Source organism: Protopterus annectens, chromosome 9.part0 (genome assembly GCF_019279795.1).
Source record: "Protopterus annectens isolate FY-2018-M chromosome 9.part0, PAN1.0, whole genome shotgun sequence".
Classification (NCBI taxonomy): Eukaryota; Metazoa; Chordata; order Ceratodontiformes; family Protopteridae; genus Protopterus; species Protopterus annectens.
Genome location: NC_056743.1, coordinates 676,873,998 through 676,893,508, shown reverse-complemented (window position 1 = coordinate 676,893,508; position 19,511 = coordinate 676,873,998). Strand labels below are relative to the sequence as shown.

Here is a 19,511-nt window from a genome sequence, read left to right as displayed (position 1 = left end):
AGCCTTTGTGACTCCTTTTGGCTTGTATGAGTTCACAAAGATGCCTTTTGGGATGTAAAATGCCCCAGCGACTTTCCAGAGGCTGGTAGATCACATCCTAGCAGGAGGGTATGCCCTTGCTTATGTAGATGATATTGCCATCTACAGCCATTCCTGGCAAAAACACCTTCAACATGTCCAGGAGGTGCTGGGCAGACTACAGAGGGCAGGGTTGACCATTAAGCCCAGCAAATGTCAGGTGTGTATGGCAGAGGTCTCCTACCTGGGACATAGAGTGGGGAAGTGGTATCAGGCCAGAACCTGCCAAAGTAGAAGCCATTCAGGCATGGCCTGTACCTTTTACCAAAAAGCAGGTGAGGGGATTCTTGGGGACAGCAGGGTACTACAGAAAGTTCGTCCCCAGTTAGAGTACCATAGCTGCTCCCCTCACAGACCTGACAAGGAAGAACAGGCCAGATAACGTAGTGTGGACTCCGGCATGTGAGCAGGCATTCCTGGAGCTTAAGGAAGCTTTGGGAGGACCCCCTGTGTTAGCCAGTCCAGATTACAGCAAATAATTTGTTGTGCAGGTGGATGGCTTCGTACCATGAGGTGGAGGCTGTACTTAGCCAGATTTCTTCAGAGGGAGAAGAGCACCCAGTAGTTTATTTCAATTGTAGGCTCCAACCCAGGGAGGAATGCTATGCAGCTGTGGAAAAGCAATGTACTCTAGAGCTTAAATTATCTCTACATAAAACAGCCACAGTTGAAAGGTTTACAAATATTTAATAATAAGAAAACAAGCAATACTTCTTACTACACAGTGCTAGTCAAAAGAGTTCATAGATCACAGGAAAATGCTTAAAATAATACAGTAGAATAGTTGTGACATCAGTACAGAAAAACAACTAGTCTAATCTTCCTATTTCCTTGCTATATCTAACAGCAAACACAGTTTTAAAATAAACTTGCATATAGAACAAGGCAGTACTGGTGATGTTGGATGTTCTGAAGACAAATGCCCAATGCTCTGAGTCTCTCTGTCCTTAAATTGATAACTGAGTACTACTGACTCATTTCAGATTGCATCATTTCTCTCTGATCCCCAGGCTAACAAAAACCCAGAGTGTAACAGCCCTTTTTATCTTGCACCTGGTCAGGAAGCTACAGCAATAAAACACATTATACATGCAAATTCTAGCAGTTGACTCTGGTCTCAAAACAATAGCAAGAATTGCTTCATCCAGACATCTTGTTTCTGAGTTTGAGATCAAAGAATTATAGAATGCTTGACTTGTCAGCTTTCCTCCAGCAGAGTGCAATGTGGTTACATTTTTGAAGTTCAACATTTAACAAAGAGAACATGCACGTGGCTTACATTAATATTTACAAATGACAGAATTATCTACAAAATTGTATGTAGCTAGGCTGGCAGCCTTCACATATCTTCACAACTTCTTTTTGTCTCCCTGTTGATGCTTTTATTACATAAATGTTCCAAGGATTACAGTTCTTCTTTTCATATTTCTCAAGAAAATTTTCCATTGCATAAACAATCTCAAATATAATGTCACAATGTGCTTCTTTGTATACAAGAATAAATCCTGTTATATCTCTAGCTTTTATACCCAAAGAAACCACTAAGATGTCCCAAACTTCATACCTGTCAGGGCGCACAAAGTGATTCCCCCTCCGGAGGCAGGGGAGGGGGTGGAAATTCAGGTAGATGCTACTCTAGAGGCAGAGGAGGCCCACGTAACCAGGGGGACCGTGATTCCTTTCGTGGTTCTCCCTACCAGCGGTCCTGAAGGGAGGTCTGACTGTGCATCTCTGGAGCCGGTCTGGGGTCGCATTTCTTTATACCCAGAAGCCTGGCAAGAAGCCACCCAAGACGAGTGGGTATTAAAGATAATTTCCAGAGGTTGTCATATTCCCTTCTCTTCTCCTCCCCTGCCACCCAATAGAATCCCAGACATTCCACCCATCACAGGGATTCCGCAACTTTAGAAATAAGAAAGTTGCTTTCAAAGGGAGCCATCCAGCCTGTCCCCGCAAACCAAGTAGGATTAGGGACTTACTCCAGATTCTGGTGCTGAAAAGAAAAGGGGACCTGAGACCCATCTTGCATCTCAGCCGATTGAACCTTCATGTACAAAAGTCCAAGTTCCGCATGGTCACCTTACAGTCAATACTCCCTCTGTTAGGGAAAGATGTGTAGATGTGCTCCATTGACCTCAAAGATGCTTACTACCATATCAAGATAGACAGGGCATCAAGAAGTTATTTACGCTTCCGGCTGGGAGCCAGTCATTTTCAGTTTCGCGCTCTGCCCTTTGGTCTCACCACAGACCCCAGGGTGTTCACCAAATGCATGGCAGTGGTAAAGGCTCACTTGAGACGTCAGGGATTCCAAGTGTTTCCTTACCTGGATGACTGACTCCTTTCTGCCACCACCAGGCATCTACTGTTACAGACCAGGGACGCCACCATTACACTGTGCCAGCAGTTAGGAATTACTCTAAATTTGAAAAAATCTGCCTTGTTGCCCTCGCAGCATGTCACATTTATCGGTGCCAAGCTAGATTCGGTGCTTACGAGGGCCTTCTTATCACAGGAGAGAATTCAGGCTCTACAACAGCAGGTCTACGCCTTACTACCATTGAGGAATGTCCTCAAGTTATTAGGGACCACGGCTGCCATGATCATGCTAGTTCCCCTTGCCAGACTACGCATGAGGGTTTTTCAGTGGCTGCTTTTCGTCCAGTGGTCACTGCAGCATCTCCCACTCTCCCATTGAATTCTGACTACGGACATGTGCAAGCGGGATCTACGCTGGTGGCTTCAGACCAGCAATCTCAACCTGGGCAAGCCCTTTGTCCCATCTTCTCCAGTTGCCACGGTGACCACGGATGCCTCCCAGATCGGGGGGGGACATTATCTTGGCAGGACTGCCCAAGGCACGTGACAGGATCACGAGACCCATTTGTATATCATTGTCCTGGAGATGAGAGCAGTGCTATTAGCGATGCAAGCACTTCAGAGCTTTCTCCCTCTAGGGACAATTGCAATCCATTTAGACAACATGTGGCACCTGAACAAACAGGGAGGAACCAAATCATACCCCCTTTGCAGAGAGGCACTTCGAGTTTGGCAGTGGGCGGTGTCTTCCCAACTCTTTCTAGTTGCAACGCATATACCGGGGAAGTCCAACGTGATTGCTGACAGACTGAGCAGAGCTATCCTAATGCCTCATGAGTGGTCCCTGAACAATTATGTTGCGGAAGAGATATTCCACAGATGGGGTCAGCCTTGCTGCGATCCATTTGCCAGCCCCCTCAATGCCAAATGCAGTAGCTACTTCATCCTTATCCCCCCGGAGGGGGAGATGCCCAGGGACGCTCTGGCTCACGATTGGCCCTCCGGTCTTCTCTACGCCTTTCCACTGTTACCTCTGATATCAAAGGTCATTCAGAAAGCACAGTCTTTGGGGAGCAAAATGATCCTCATTGCCCCACACTGGCCTAGTCAGATTTGGCATCCCTTCCTTCAACCCTATCTAATGGATAAGCCCTGGATTCTGGACCCAGTTCCAGATCTGCTGACTCGTATGTCAGGACAGTTCCATCCCTCCATCCAGACCCTCAGGTTGACAGCTTGGCTGCTGCAGTTCCATCCTTAGTCAGGCTTCATGATTTTTCCCCGGAAGTGGTCCATATTTTATCATCTTGCCACAAGCCTTCTATCAGGAAGATTTATTCTAGTGAATGGAAGAGATTTTCTATTTTGGCCCGTAAGAGACACATTGATTCTTATACAGTGCCTATTTCGGCAATACTGGAATTTCTTTCTCAACTGTTTAGTCAGGGTTCAGCTGTGGCAGCCATTAAAGTGCAATTGGCAGCCATTTCTACTTTTCATGTTGCTAATGAGCCCAGCCTTATGGCTCATAGGCTTTGTAGGGCTTTTATGAGAGGGACATTGTTACTCCGACCTCCAGTCTTTGATCCAGTGATGCCATAGGACCTCAGTTTTTTACTACAGAAGCTCATCTCAACTCCCTTTGAGCCCGCAGCTACGTGTGACATTACATTCTTGTTATGGAAGACAGTATTCTTGGGAGCCATAACTTCAGCTAGGCGGGTCTCTGAACTCCAAGCATTATCGATTAGGCCACCTTATTTGGTGTTCCACAAAGATAGGGTCTCCTTAAGAACCAATCCTTCCTTTGTTCCAAAGGTTGCCTCTGTTGTCAATATCAAACCAATCCATTGAGTTGCCTGTGCTTTTTCCTGAATTCTCCAACAAGGCAGAATTTAAGTTTCATCAGCTAGATGTTCACAGACAATTGTGTTTCTATTTACATAGGACAAAAGATTTCAGGAAATCAGATCAAATGTTTGTCTCATTTTCAGACACTAGACTTGGGGTTCCGGTTTCTAAGGTAACCTTGTCATTTTCAGACACTAGACTTGGGGTTCCGGTTTCTAAGGTAACCTTGTCTCGCTGGATCCCCGATTTCATCTCATTTATTTATGCTTCCAGTAGCAAAGAATTACCCTATAAAGTGAAGGCTCTTTCTACACGTTCTGTGGCTACCTCAACTGCATTTCAGGCTAGGATGTCTGTGGATGATATTTCTGCTGCAGCAACATGGGCTTCTCCTCATACCTTTATTAGTCACTACAAATTAGATCTGGTCTCTAGAGGCAGATCTTCCTTTGGTTCCACGGTACTCAAGAGTATTTTTCACTGAGCCACCCAAGATCAATGTGCTAGGGACACTGTCCCACGGGTAAGAATGAAGGCGAGATTGGACTATATAACACCAAGAAGTTATGTACTCACCATAACGTTCGATGTATGTAGTCCATTTCGCCTTACATTCTTACTAACCCTCCCCCCTTCCCCCTCCTGGAGGACCTGGAGATATTGTCTCTAGGTATCAGTAGTCCTTTCTGTTGGGGGGGTTGTTGTTCTCAGTGTGTATATGTGTGAGCTTGCAGCAAATAAGATCTGGGGAATAGACCTGTTGCACAATGGGATACCTCTTAGCCATGAGCCAGTTGAAGACTTCGAGCTAGAGTATGGCCGAGTCTCGGCTCCGAACCCACGGGTAAGAATGTAAGGTGAGATGGACTACATACATCGAATGTTATGGTGAGTACATAACTTCTTGTTTATTTCCTCATGTCTGATGTTTCCTACATTTTAGCACCATTTTTGGACTGTGTACTTTTTTAAAATATTTTTAAATGTTAATTCCAGAGTCTGTCCACATGGTGTCTGGCATCTTTATTTTTTAATCTACCTCCAGGTATCCCACATTGCAGTGTTTGGACATATTGCATCATAGCCCCTAGGCTCCTGTCACTGCATTGACTACATGCGTTTTAACATATACCCTGCTTTCTTTTAGTCAGTCAGGTTTAATTACCATTTCTTGCTTTTCAATGACCACTTTAAAAGACAAATGGCGATAATCACACAGAGCAGTATTCTCAGTATCTTTTACTGCATTTTCTTTCTAAAGTGGCCAGTTTTCATTCTTTTGTTATGCCTGGGTTGTAGTCCTTAAAGTCCTCTCCCCTCCCTCTAAACACCTCCCCTTTGTGTCGGTCAAAGTGGCAAATCTGAGCTATTTGCTGGTGTGATTGATAGATAGCAGGAGATAAGGTTCATGTTCTGAGAATACTGTTCTGTGTGATTATCCTCGTTTGTCTTTTAAGTAGTCATTGAAAAGCAAGAAATTGTAATTAAACCTGACTGACTAAAAGAAAGCAGGTTATATGTGAAAACACATGTAAAGTCAATGCATTAGGGGCTATGATGTAAATTTTTAAAACTAAACACTGCATTGTGGGATACCTGGAGGTGGACTGAAAGACATCAAGATGCTAGACTCCATGGCAGACTCTGGAATTAGATTTAAAAATAAAAAAATGTATGTAGAATCTAAAAGTAGTGGTAAAATGTAGGAAACATCAAGACTTGATTAAATAAACTTGTTTTTTTCAGTCTGTGGGCGCGGTTGTCCTTTAAATCTTGGCAAAAAAGAAAAATCAGGCCACTCCTCCACCTCATACATCTCAGACATAAAGAATCGCCTCACTCCAAATCTACCATTCTGAAGTACAGCAACAGAAATGGTTGTGACAGGTGATTCTTGTCAGGTCCACTTGACCTGTCAGTTACAAGGCTGGACAAGGAAAGGGTTACAGTGAGTTGTCTTTCAGATGTTAAGATTTGTGGCATATTACATGGGCCCTAAGGATCCTACTAATATGATTCTAACATGGTAGTGAACCATGCAGGAGTGAATGACTTGAGATGTAAAACCCTGAGGGACATGCAGAGAGATATCGGAACTTCCCATGTATGTTACAAATCCAGCCAAGGCAGTTGTCCTGAGTGGAATCTTCGTTCACTTTGAATATTGCATATGTACAAAGAAAAGAAATGATAACTGGTTTTAGTAATTGGTTACATAACTGGTGTCATTCCAAAGGTATCCAGTATGTGTCAGCATGGAACAAGATGCTCAGCACTGAAGCCTGCTTTGCTAAGGATGGCCTGCACCTCTTATTCCAAAGCTGCTCCATGCTAGCTAACCCCTTTGCTGCCTCCTTAGTGCCTTTTTTAGGAAGAATCCAGTTGGTCACTCCAGTATAAGTAACATATCAGTCACAAAATCAGATTACATTAAGGTGGCTCTTCTCATGGTCAGAGTCTAAACAATGAATTACGTAAGTTGAGAGGCATTTTTGAATCTGGAAAGCATCCATGACTGTGTATTACTGAGACTTGGTTTAAATGTAACTAGAACATTCCCTCTATACCTGGCTTTTAGTGCTTATGTTTTCTGACCCATTACCAACTGTGCTTGAGTCTCCAGATTTGGCAACAAACATAGTACCTTCAGGTAGATCCCTCTGGACCCAGAAACTGAACTCATTGAACTGTAGATCACTGTAGATAGGATTATCAACTAATAGCTTGTTACAGAACATCTTCTTTGTCCTCTGAAGACCAGATAAGATTCCTCTGTATTGTAAATGATCTCTTCTGTTAGCAAAAATCCCACCAGTTGGGATGACTTTAACAACCCTTCAGTAAAGTGGGACACCTATTTCTTCAAGACAGGATATGCTAAAAAAACGCGTAAACTTAATAAACAAACTCCCCCTTGAGCATTGGGTAAACAAACATTTTTGATCGGATTCTTATAAATATGGCCATCTCCTGTACTACTTCTCAGGCATTTTCTTAACTAGCAAATTCTAACCACCGACTTATAACAGTCTCATTTAAACTCCTTAAAGCCCCTCCAGCAAACCCCACTGAATTTAAAGACTAGAGATATGCCAATTTCAATCTATTCTATGATGAAATATCAAAATTCTCTTATGACTACACCACCACTGAACTTGATACAGCAGCAAGCTTCTCTAAGGAAATTTTCACCCATTTAGAAGAATGCATAGAGCTAGTAGTCTCTACCAGAACCAAATATAATGAGAAATTCAAAAGTAAACCACCACGGTACTCCACCATCATAAATAATCTCTATAGCAAAAGAAACTCCTTAGATTATATAGCAGATCCAAACCTCCTCTTCTCAAGGAAAATATCAGAAGCATTAAAAAACAGAAAGGCACTCAGGTCCACTAAAAGACCCCAAAGAGGTAGGTTGGCCTCTGAAGTCTAGGATAATTACAAATTCTTATACTATGTTGCTCTGAACTTATTTCTAATGATGCCTTCTACTCTGACCTAGTAGACATTGCCATCCTCCGTAGAAGCACATTTAGGGTCAACATCACACTTTTTTTTTTTCCAAAACCCTGAAATATCTGAATTCCTTTCACCACCAATTATTTCTTCTTCTTGAAGACTGACTTCTTGAAGGCTATGAGAGCTGAGGCGCTAAAGTTTTGGTAATAAATCTTTGGTACTGTTGCCTGTGGTTGTTATTTTTCTACTTTATGTTCTCTGTTTGTGTGGCTGTTGTATCTTATTAGACTATACTGGCAACATTTTGCCTTTGTAAAGGATAGATCCTGTCTGCTGAATCCAAAACTTCTTCAACAGTGTTACAGATGCTGTAGATGATGGCCATGCAGTACGTGGGTACATCATGACTTGACCAAGTCCTTCAACACCATTCCCCATACTGGCATCGTATAGAAACTAAGTGGTATAAAAACAACCAATATGTGGTTAGATGTCAAACTTGCAGAAAGACACAGTCCACACTGGGCAAGTTGCAGACACCTCATCAGAAAGTCTTGACAGAGAGGAAAGACTTCTGGCTAACAAAGTTTGCAGATAACTACAAACTCTGTGGGCTATTAAATCGTTCTCTGACAATCAATCCATCTCAAATGAACTCTTCCTGGTAAACACTTGGAGTACTAAGAATGATCTCAAACTAAATGTTCAAGTATAAGTTTTGTCACTTTTGGTAGACAACCCCTCCACTCATCATGCTGTATGACATCTGCTACAAAACCAAAGTGTAGTTGGGACCAAGGTACTTGGGTTGATAATTCCCTCTCTTTTGACCATCGTGGTTATGGCTTTCAGGAAGTCATTTTGTTTTGTGTACACTTAATTGCCAAAGTAATATTTTCAAGGTCTAAAGAGGTAATTACGCTGTTATAATCTGCTTTGATCAGGCCAGTTGTCCTGTACAGTGTCCCATTTGGAATATTCCTCTCTAAACACATCAAACAATTAGAATGACCCTAAAAGTTCTTGGTCAAAAAGATAACTGGCCTAAAGTTCCTGATCCTTCAATATACTGGAAGCTCTTTACCTCTGTTTGGTGTCTTATATACTTTTGAGGGAAGATCTCTGTCTTGCTTGCTGCACTATTAGAGATAACTAACCTTGGTGGATGTATTATCAAATGCACTATTAGAGACTCTGTTGTCCTATATCTCCTCAACTCCATGGTTTCCATCAGTTCTAGAACTAGGGATGTAATCTTTGACTAATAAATGAAACATTGTGAAGGGACAGTTTTGTAACCCAGCACCTCCCAAATCTCTGCAATAAACTTTCCCTGCACGTTAAGCAGTGAGACTGTCTATCTTAATTTAAATATAACGTAGATGACTAGATGGATTTTCACAAATTTACTTTGGGAGTGACTGGTATGGCCTCCCTGATAATTTTACTGGAAAGGTATAAACGGTGATAACGGTTAATAACCTTGGAATATATGTGGATCTGTAAATGTATGAATTTCCTTGGGTACAGTCCAGTACTTTTCTCTTTCTGTAAAGGAATTAATTTAGTACATGAAATGTTTATAAAAACAGTGTGCTTCGTATTATGTATGTAGTGCCAAACTGTGCTGGGGTATTGAGATAAAAATCCTAGTAGTAGAATCCTGGGGATGAATAGTTCATAGGCTCATAGGTAAGTACTAGGCTATTGGCCCTAGGGCCTATATGAGCCTAGAAAATGGTACCCTGGCTTTTGCCACACAAGAAAATTATTTTCTTGTGCCCCTGTCAAGCAGAGCCACATAAGTGATCCCCGGGGTGACTTTCCTATCTCAAATCCAATCATCAAGATTTTTCTTGAAGAGTGCTAATGAGGAGCTTTGTTTGATAGAGATAGGTAGTTTGTTCCAGAGTATGAGAAGTCTCTGGAACAGGACTCTATCCCTCCAGCATGTTCTGTTTATTGTGGTGACAAGGTTTAGGTCCCTAGAGCATGTCGCTATGAGGGACTGGGATTTCTTTAAGTGGAGTATGTCCAACAGCTCTGGGTTTGACATAGCTTTGTATGTTAGGCAGAGATCGCCTCTGAGTAGGTGATATGCGACAGAGTAAAGCTGGAGTTTTTTGAGACGGTCTGCGTAGGGCATCTATTTGAGGCCAGTAATCCTCTTTGTGAGGTATTTCTGTGACCTTTCAAGTTGTTGTAGATGTCTTGTGAGGTACATGCCAAAAGGAGCCTTGTACTCTATAATGGGTCTAATGAGTGATGAGTAGAGGGGAAAAATGACCTCTTTTTTTTTCCTGGATGAGAAACCTTTTGTGATGAGGTGTGCCACGTAGAAGGATTTCCTGACTACTGTGGCAATGTGATTATCAAAGGAGAGACTATTGCCCACCTGTGTCCCAGGGTCTCTTGTCACACTTTCGGTGTTAAGTAGACTACCGCCTATGTGGTAGTTCATGGGTACAGAATTTTTACCAAAAGGGATGACAATGCACTTTTGGGCATTGAGCTTGAGGCCATGGCTTTGATACCAGGCATCTGTCTCAGTGAGGCCCTTTTGTAGGATGTCCACATCGTTAGGGGTTTTGATTATGGCTCCTAGTTTGCAGTCATCTGCGAACTTTGTCATCCAGAGACCTTCTGTGTTAGCCTGTACTTCAGAGACGTAGATACCAAACAGGAGAGGACCTAGGACTGAACCCTGTGGTACTCCACTTGTCACTGGTCTGAAGTTGGATTTAGAGTCTGCTACTTTCACAGTGTGGGTTCTCTCAGTGAGCCAGTTGGCAACCCATCATCTTGTGACATAGGGATTTATACCTAGTTTATTGAGTTTATCTATAATTCCAGAGTGGGGGATGGTGTCGAAAGCCTTGGCAAGATGTAGATAGGCTGTGTGAACCACCTTGCCATCATCTACTGCTTTGGTGACCGCTTCAGAGAAGTCTACCATGTTTAGGAGACATTGATCTGCCTTTTACAAACCCGAACTGGCTAGGGTCCAGAGTTTGGAGATTACCAATGTCATTGTTTATAAGTTCCATGATGATATATTCCATAGCCTTGCAGACCAGGCTTGTCAGGCTAATGAGGCGGTAGTTCCCAGGGTTCGTGGTGGCTCCCCCTTTGTGGAGTGGGATAAACATTGCTGTGCGCCATTCAGTGGGCACAAAGCCTGAGGTGAGGCTATGATTGAACATGGTACTTGGGTGGGGTGCCAGTTTGTTCTGTAGTTCATGTAGAATGCAGCCTGGGATGTTGTCAGGTCCCATGGATGTTGTGTTCTTGGCTTTGGAGAGTGTAATTTTTAACTGTACAGCCATGATTACAGGTACTTTGCATTCTTCCGGTATAGAGATGAGCCCTTTAGGGGATGAGAGAGGGGTAACGTTGATGTTGGCAATATCAGTTGGTTCTGTATATTTAGTGCCGTTGTGCTGGAACTCAGAGCAGATCTGAGTGTTGCCATTGAAATTCTTGACATAGCTATAGAATGCTTTGTGGTTGTCTTTAGAATCAGTGGTGATTTTGTTTTCGTAACTAGCTTTGGAGGATTTTATGAGGGATCTGAGCTTCTTACTGAGGCTGGCGACGGGGTTCCTCCAATCATGGGATTTTACTCTTTTTTGCAACAGTTTCTTTCTTCTGTTGGAGTTTGTTGATGGCAGGGGACCACCAGATTAGCTTCCTTTTTTTTTGGAGGATAGCATCTTGGTTCTGTTAGGGATTGAACGATCCATGCACTCGTGTAAGTGCTTATAAAGTGCAATTGTATAGGATTCGGCAGTCGTACCTCTATTGTCCGTCAGCATGGGTGTCGTGAAGTTTTCCACTTCTATCTTAAGAAGTGTGAAGTTGGTTTTGGAGAAATTTTTTATGGTGCTTTCCCTAATGGGGGGGTTGGGGGTAGGATGTGGATGTCTAGGGTGATTTGCTTGTGGTCGGATCTGCCCAACAAGGAATTGACCTGTGGTGTGGAACACCGGTTGCCCATTGTAATGACCAGGTCTAGGATATTGCTGCCCCTGGTGGGGGTTTGGATAAGTTGATCCAAGGCGTTGGAATTTATGAATTCCAGAAAATGTTGAGCACAAGAGTTGGTACTCTAGTAGTTTTCCCAGTTAATGGTGGGGTAGTTGAAATTGCCCATTATTAGGGTGTTAGGTTGTACCCTAATATTTTCCAGTGTATCAAGAAATGAGGAGTGGGACTCCTGGGGCATGGTGGGGTGTCTGTAGCAAGCTACAATTTGGATTGCAGTCTTGCCCAGAGTTAGTTGCACTTGGATAAACTCAGATGCATTATGTTGAGCAGCTAGCCTGGAGGTGTGGATATCCTTAATAAATATGGACACGCCTCCAGCTTTAGTGCTTTGGTCCAGGTTAGGTGGCCGAAGGTGTGGTATGAATTATAGCTTGGTAATGCAGGGGTGCTCTCTGGAGCCTTGAACCAGATCTCTGTCACTGCACAGATGTCGATGTTCTCCATTTTAAGGAGTGCCTCGAGTGAGTGCATTTTGAGGTTTAGACTACTAGCATTAAGTAGCATTACCCTCAAAGTTTGCTTGCTTGTACCTGTTATGGTGGTGAATTTGTCATTTGAATCTTTCCTAAAAAGGCATTATAGGGCTGGCAAGAGCCTTGGCCAGTATCTGGAATCCCACGGGCAACAGGTGCAGGCCATCTCTGGCAAAGCATCGTGGTTTGTCGATCATGTCATCCCAGGCAGACAGATACTGGACCCCCTTAGAATGACACCAGAAGCTTAGCCAATTGTTGAAGTCAATCAATTTGTCCTTGTACTGCGGTATCATTCTGGGCGATGGCAGAATGCTACTCAGGGCTAGGGTCATACCTACCTGGGCTACAAGCTCAGACAGCTCCTCCATGTCTCTCTTCATGTAGTCCAGGGAGGTACGTCTCAGGTCATTCACACCAACATGGACAATGACAGAGTCATATTTGTACTTGTTGTGGAGTGACCTGAGTGCATGCGTTATGTGGCGGATCCTGGCACCTGACAGGCAGCTGACAGTAACTTTCTCCTTGTTTAGCCTGATGAGTGGAACATCAGTGTGCCTGACTATAGAGTCGCCTATGACTAGAGTGTTGGGTATGTTGTTATGCCTTATGGGCTGTGGTTGAGTGGCACACTGAGTTTGTGGGCTATTTGTCATTTGGGTTTTGTTGTGGGGGTGGAGGTTGCTTGCGTTTCTGCTTTGGAGGTCTCTGTTGCTTAGGTAGATTTTTTTTTTTTTTTGAGAGCCTCCGCGAATATAGGTGTGTGTTTTGTGTTTCTATGTGTATGTTGTGGTGGTGTAGGTTTTGAGGGACTATGTGATGAATGTGGTGTGGTGCAAGTATTTACCTTCTTCTCTTGACTGTCTAGTCCAATCTTGGGTGAAGAGAGCTTTGCTTCCAGTATGGCTATATAAGTGCATCTCTCACAGGTTGTAGTGTTGGATGGTAGGAGGAGAGGGTTGTCTGTGTACATGAGGCAATTGCTGCATTGCCCCAAGATGCCCAGATTCATCAGGTAGACAGGAGAAAACACCGGGAGCTGACCCTTAGACTTGCCTGGATAGGTGCTTATTTATTAAGTACTAAAACTGTTTTCTTCCAGACATGTGAGGAAAGTTGAGTGCTGTAGTAATGTGCAGCTTATTTAGTGCTTACAATGAGTTCTGAACAAGTGCTGAGCTCAAAGAAACAGATCTGACTGCTGAAACTAGAGAACTGGCTAGTTCTAAGAAACAAAATTAAGCTAGAAGGCTTCCCTCCGACACAAAAAGGCTTGGGGGCTCAGAAGCTTACAAACAGTCCTGGATACAGCAAATCTGTATCTAGACTAGACTACTTACAGGAAAGGCAGGAAACAAGCTTAGAAAAATTTTTTGTAAAGTGGAAAGGGGAAAGGAGGAGCAGAAACTAACTGGGTTGGCCTTCTCAAATGTTCTCCCTGCATTAGGTAGAATGAGGTAATGACACTAGACTGGGAGGAGTGTCCCAGATCAAATTTACAGTAGGGGCGGGCATCTGCAAAGCCACCAATTATAAAAACAGGATACCAAAAACCAGAACGAACAAAAACCCAACCAGATGCTTAACAATTGTAGAAAATTTCTAGTTAATACCTCACACACAGTGAAACTAGCTAGCAAAGTATATGCAGACAATAAAAGTGCTATAAATAACTCAGAAATAAGGAAAAAACAGGATACTTAATGTTATATATCACAGATTAGTTGGCTCAGAGCCCTTCCTCAGACTTAGCTCAGTGTAAAATGGCAGAAACACTCACTAGTTAACTTATTAAGTAAAAAGCAATTGAGAGTCTCGTGTTGTAATTTACTGGTGGTTGCAGCAGATCCTGTATGGACTGGAAAGAGATACTGGAAGTATGCACAGTCCATCACTTCTCATTAAAGGAGAACTGCACTCAGCTTTTAAGTTCCTTCCTTGTGATCTAACACTAAACATGCCGTACACAAAGTGTTTAAAAAGTCATTCCATTTGTTTTATGTCTGAACTTATTTCTGTTTGCATTTCTTTCATGCATTTGTCTCATCTGTTACATCATGAAGGCTACTAAGAATGGAAGGTTAGATTACTTACTCCAACTACAGAGCCATTAAGAAAGCAATGGCAGTTACAGTGACATTTAAATCATGCCTATTCAGTCACAGATTGTCAGCATCACACCTCAGATAAATTGTGTTGCTTGGGGTCTAAAACAAAAGCAAGGCTTTCAAGCATAATTTTCAAATGCAAATGAAGTCACATTTTTTCATTTTTTTATAAATGGGAAACATCTTTATTACATTATTACTTAAGATATAAGCAATCATACATTTATATAAATGAAAACAAACCATATTGACATAATCTTAGTTGCAAGCATTCTACATCACAAACCATATTGACATACTTTTAGTTGCAAGCATTATACATCACTTATATCTATCCATCATTGTCACTCAAACAAATTAGTTGTCTTTCTCTTTAATCAAACTCTTGAGTGCCAGAAAGAAAGAAAATATTTTTATCTTGTTCTTGTTTTCTGTCAATATTTGATTTTGCATTTTTTTACAATGTATTCTCTGTAAATGTGCATGTTTCTTCTGGTGTTTTGTTACAACATTTTTGCATTACATACAGTGTTTTGTTGAGACAAGTCAATGAGATGGGGAAGGAAAATTAACATCAAAGACTGTTAATTCTAGCTGTAACATAAGTACTGTGTATGCAGCACAAACCATCTCAACCCAAGTAACAGTTTTTATTAACAGGGGTCAGATTTCTCACAGTTAAACACTGAGGTACAGTTACTACTTTGAAAAGAACAATTAACTCCGCTACATATTCAAGCATGTCATTTAAACATACCTTAAAATCAGAGATGGCCACTAGTGAAAATGGAAGGAGACAAAGTAATTAAAGATGCAGATTGATACGGACAGTCCCAGTACTGTTGTAGGTTGATGAGAGAGTGAACCACACTAAATGATCCCCTCGTCATAGGGATTTCTGCCTTTCCCTCTAAAGTGATACCAGGAAGGCGAAGGCATTGACTGTAAAACAAAATCATGCTACTCATGGTAGCCCCCATTCAGGGCATTTTATGGTATAACAAATTAGAAAATAATAGTAACCAGTAACGTTGATGTAGACATTAATAATGCAGAACAGTATGAGATATGATGAAAAACATACGTTTGGGTACAGTTCTCCTTTAAAGATTTTTCTATATTTCTAGAAAATCATAGTATGTTTTTGTAGATGCAAAATAAATAAATGAGTTGCTTTTTACAGTAATGGCACTGAAATCCTGTAATGGACTGATGTTGGCATTAATTGATAGTGGTACCCATGGGGCTGGACTACAGAGCTGTGGGAGTGACAGATATGACTGATTCTCATAAATGAGTTGAGAGGTATGTGTACTAGTAGCAGATCCAGTTAAAATGTAAGATATCCGCTAGAATGGGCACGTTTAGCTCATTCAAGTCTTTCTTGAAAACAATTGTGTACCCTGTCAAAGTGTACTAGAACAAACAGCAGACTGGAACATGCTGGCTAAATACCAACATAATGTCTTGAATATTTTCCTACCAGCAACCCAGAATGCATAAAAATGTTGTTTTATATTACTGTATTGACTTAACTAACACTGTCCTGCTATGAAGAACAAGGTGGTTTGCTTTCAGCTATTCTTTAGGTCTTTGGAGGTGGGTCTAGTAAATACCATCGTACAGAAAAGAGGAAGTCAAGTAATAATAGACCCCCATATATGAGGTAGTAAGTAGTTGCTCAGCAATCATAAATTTTGGAAGTTGCTAGATTAGCTGGATCTGCATTAGTATGCATTTTGGGAAGGATTATGAATTCTGAAAAGTAAATGTATGATGCAGATATGCATATTGAATATTTATGAGAAGTAAGTGTCCAGACTCGTGAATACTCAAATTATGTACATATTAACACCATTCTTGGGCAGTGCAGTGTGACGCTGGAGACAGAGTTTGGGCATGCATAATACTGCGTATTTCGAAGATACCACAAAGAAATTATGCCCTGGTACCTCATCCATGGCTGGTTCACTGCCTCATGCCCGCTGCTCATTGGTAATGCATCTGGCTCCCCTGTGACTCTGAACAAGGTAAAGAGCTTATCAAGGAAAGAATATGGGAAAAGTCAAGCAGAACAGATGGGGATGTATGCATTAGAAGCAGTTAGAGTTTAATGAACAGAGTTTTGGTGAACATATATGGAAACTGCCTGTAGAAATTCGGTTGAGATTAGATGGTATAGAATGGATTTTGTGTTCTCCTAAGCACAGATGCCTAGGGTAGCTGTGATTGTACATTCTACGGTAGTGCAGAAAGCAGTATTTGTAACGTCCTGATGTCTGTGAATGTTAGAGAAAGTGTGCGCCTTGGTCTTGCCAGTACTGCTGTTGTAATGACAGGAAGCATGTTTTATGTAGTTAATATCTATATTGGCTCTTTTTTTTTTCTCTTCCCTTTCTGACATATTTAGAGTATGGCCTCGCAAAAAATGTATCGAGTCACTCTACCATCTAGATTTCACCCCTGTCCACTCTACATTGAAAGTTGTTCGGAAGCCAACAACAGGCGAACTGCAAGGATTTAAAGAGGTAATGTACATGTTAATAGTTTTGCCAACAGCTATTACAAGGACAGTATAGTACTGGTTAAGAACAAACGGACATAATATAATAATTTTAAGAGCCTGAATCTACAAAGCTAGTTAACTAGTTTGAACATCAAGCTTCTTTTCTATGGCTGTGATCATATTTTATGTTCTTTTGTTTATAAGGTGCATTTTGATACAAGCTTCATGTTAGTTTATATTTTATTCAAAAGGGATGAGCAACTGCAGTTTATTAATATTGCCCTTTATTGCTAACTGCCTAACATTAATTATTAACTATTATTAACTTTCTAATATTGCAAAAATAACAGGAGAATGTTTAACTGGTTTTGGAGGTAGTCTATTACTCTTTTCTTTTTCTGTGTGCTTTTTCTTTCTATGCCTGCTGACCATCGAGCCACCCCCATTAGACTCATTTGTTCCTTAAGGGTGAGGAGCTCCCCTCAGATTCCGTAGGGAGGGAGTCATTCAGAGGGCTGGTTATTTGGGCAAACTGTAGGGAGTTTTTGCTCTCACTGGCATCCCTGCAGTAACAGCGTGTAATTTTTTTTTTTTTTTTTTAATGAATGCATAGCCCATCTACTTGAGTGGTGATATGTGCACCTTGGTTGCAGTAAGGTCTTCCTATGCCTCTCTATCAGTTCATGCATACTCCTTTACATGGCCGACAAGGGCTACCATAGTCATGCCTGTGTTGCTCCAGCACCAGCTCCCACTCTTTCAACATTGTGCCTGCCCCTCTTGCAGTGCTAGGTTTGGAGTGGCATCCCGAGCCAGCAGGGACATGTACCTTCTCACCCTAAGATGGGTACATACATCTGCCAGCCTGTACTGTCAAGCATCTAAGACTAAAACATGGTCCCCTAGTCTGTATGCAGGACTTTATACCTCTGCACTACCATTGTGGCTCATTTGTTTTTCACATATGAAGCATTTGTGTATTTCTTTTAATTAGAACAGTTTTTAAGATTGCTTTGCAGCTCAAAATGCATGCAAGATGAGCAACACTGTAGCTGGAAGATTAAATCGTCATAATTTATTTTCATTATGCTTTGTTGTCTGAGTGGTGTCGCTAACAGTTGCAACATTTTAGTGAATAGTCTGTCTTGAAGGGATCATTGCTGACGTTCTGCAGTTTAATCTAACCAGGGGACCTCTGTGCTGGTAAGCTTTGAAAGGAAGTGAAATTTAACATGTCCTCTTGCAGGTGTTCTAAATTACTGACAGAGTGTAGTAAGAGATGACATGCCGAATTTTTAATATTATTCAAGTTGGTGGCAATTGCCCTCATCAGGTGTACATAACTGCCTTTTGTTTCTTTTAAAGTTGACTAGCAACTTAGGATTCCCTTCACCTTTTAAAACCCATTCTTGAACTTCATCACTGCTTTACTGACATATCTATGGTTATTTTTTGCTTGGTGCCATTTTATGTTTTTGGATGTATTTTTATACCCGTGCACCTTCTGGCCACTCCATACACTGTTTTCTTATATGGCTCTCTATCATTTGATTGAACCACAAATGGTTGAAGAAAACTGACCGAAAATGCATTTGACTTAAAAGCCATTTGACTTGATCACAATTGATTGAAATCTGTGGATGTCTTGAGATGGTCTTTATGGTGTAATTTTTGATCATAGGAGTTGTTAGGGAAGCAAGTCTAGAAAATTACAAGTGGATTGACAATGCCTACTGTCGAGTCATACCCCCAGATCTGTATATGTTTGTGTGCTAGCGATGATTCACTGTGTGTGGTACTTTTTTCTTTTTTCCATGAGTATATGACTGTAGTGTTTAGTATATGTAAGTAGGAGGGGGTTTATGGGGGGAGGGTCTTGCCCACCTGCAGAAAAAACTTTTTATGGTATACATGTTGTGTAGAATATTTTCATTGTAATGTGATTCAGTCAAATGAGTTTTCAATCATTTGTGGCTACTATTTTTGTTTCAGTCAAATGCAAATTCAGTCAAACTGTGCAAAACTTAAACAAATGTATGGCATCCAAGTTCAAGGTTATTCTTGCATTGTATTCAGCAATCATCAGACCTATCATTGGGTGTAGTGTCTCCTTTGGTATATACCTAACCAGGGACATCCAACAGTTGAAGCATCCACAGAGGTTGCTCACTAAAAGAAGTCAAGGAGTAAGTAACATGTCCTATGCGGACCACCTCAAAGCCCTATCCCTTTATTCTGTCCCCAACAGACTGTTGAGGGAAATTTATGCCTGGCATACAAGGCATTGTTGGACCCCACCCTGATGGACTTCCTACATAGCAATAAAACAAACAGCACCAGAATTACCTTTTCCTAAAGACTTAAACCTTGTATCTGATATAAGTAGGACCTGATGGAGAGACAGGTATGTATCCCAGAGACTACCCCTTCTCTGGGACAGGATCCACATCCATGTGAAACAGAGTTCCTGTCTAACTGAATTGAAGTGTAACTTGCACAACTGGATAGGGAACAGGAAATTTATTTCTGATTTGGCACCAAAGTCTCTAATTTCTAATGGCCCTCTAGTCTCTAATTTACATCCTGTAAATGTTTTATCTACCAGGCGTCTGCACAAAATGGCCACAGCTATGTATTTCAAGTGACTGCTGTCATACATATAGA

General features: G+C 41.6%; 1 protein-coding gene across 1 annotated transcript in view; it reads left to right on the top strand.

Annotated features, from left to right (window-relative positions):
• Nucleotides 1-19,511, top strand: part of SKIV2L (Ski2 like RNA helicase) — a 624,419-nt gene that overhangs the window by 36,214 nt on the left and 568,694 nt on the right. Inside the window, exon 4 of the mRNA XM_044083274.1 lies at nt 16,752-16,869. Within this exon, the coding sequence (XP_043939209.1) occupies nt 16,752-16,869 (118 nt within the window). The remainder of the gene's footprint in view (nt 1-16,751; nt 16,870-19,511) is intronic.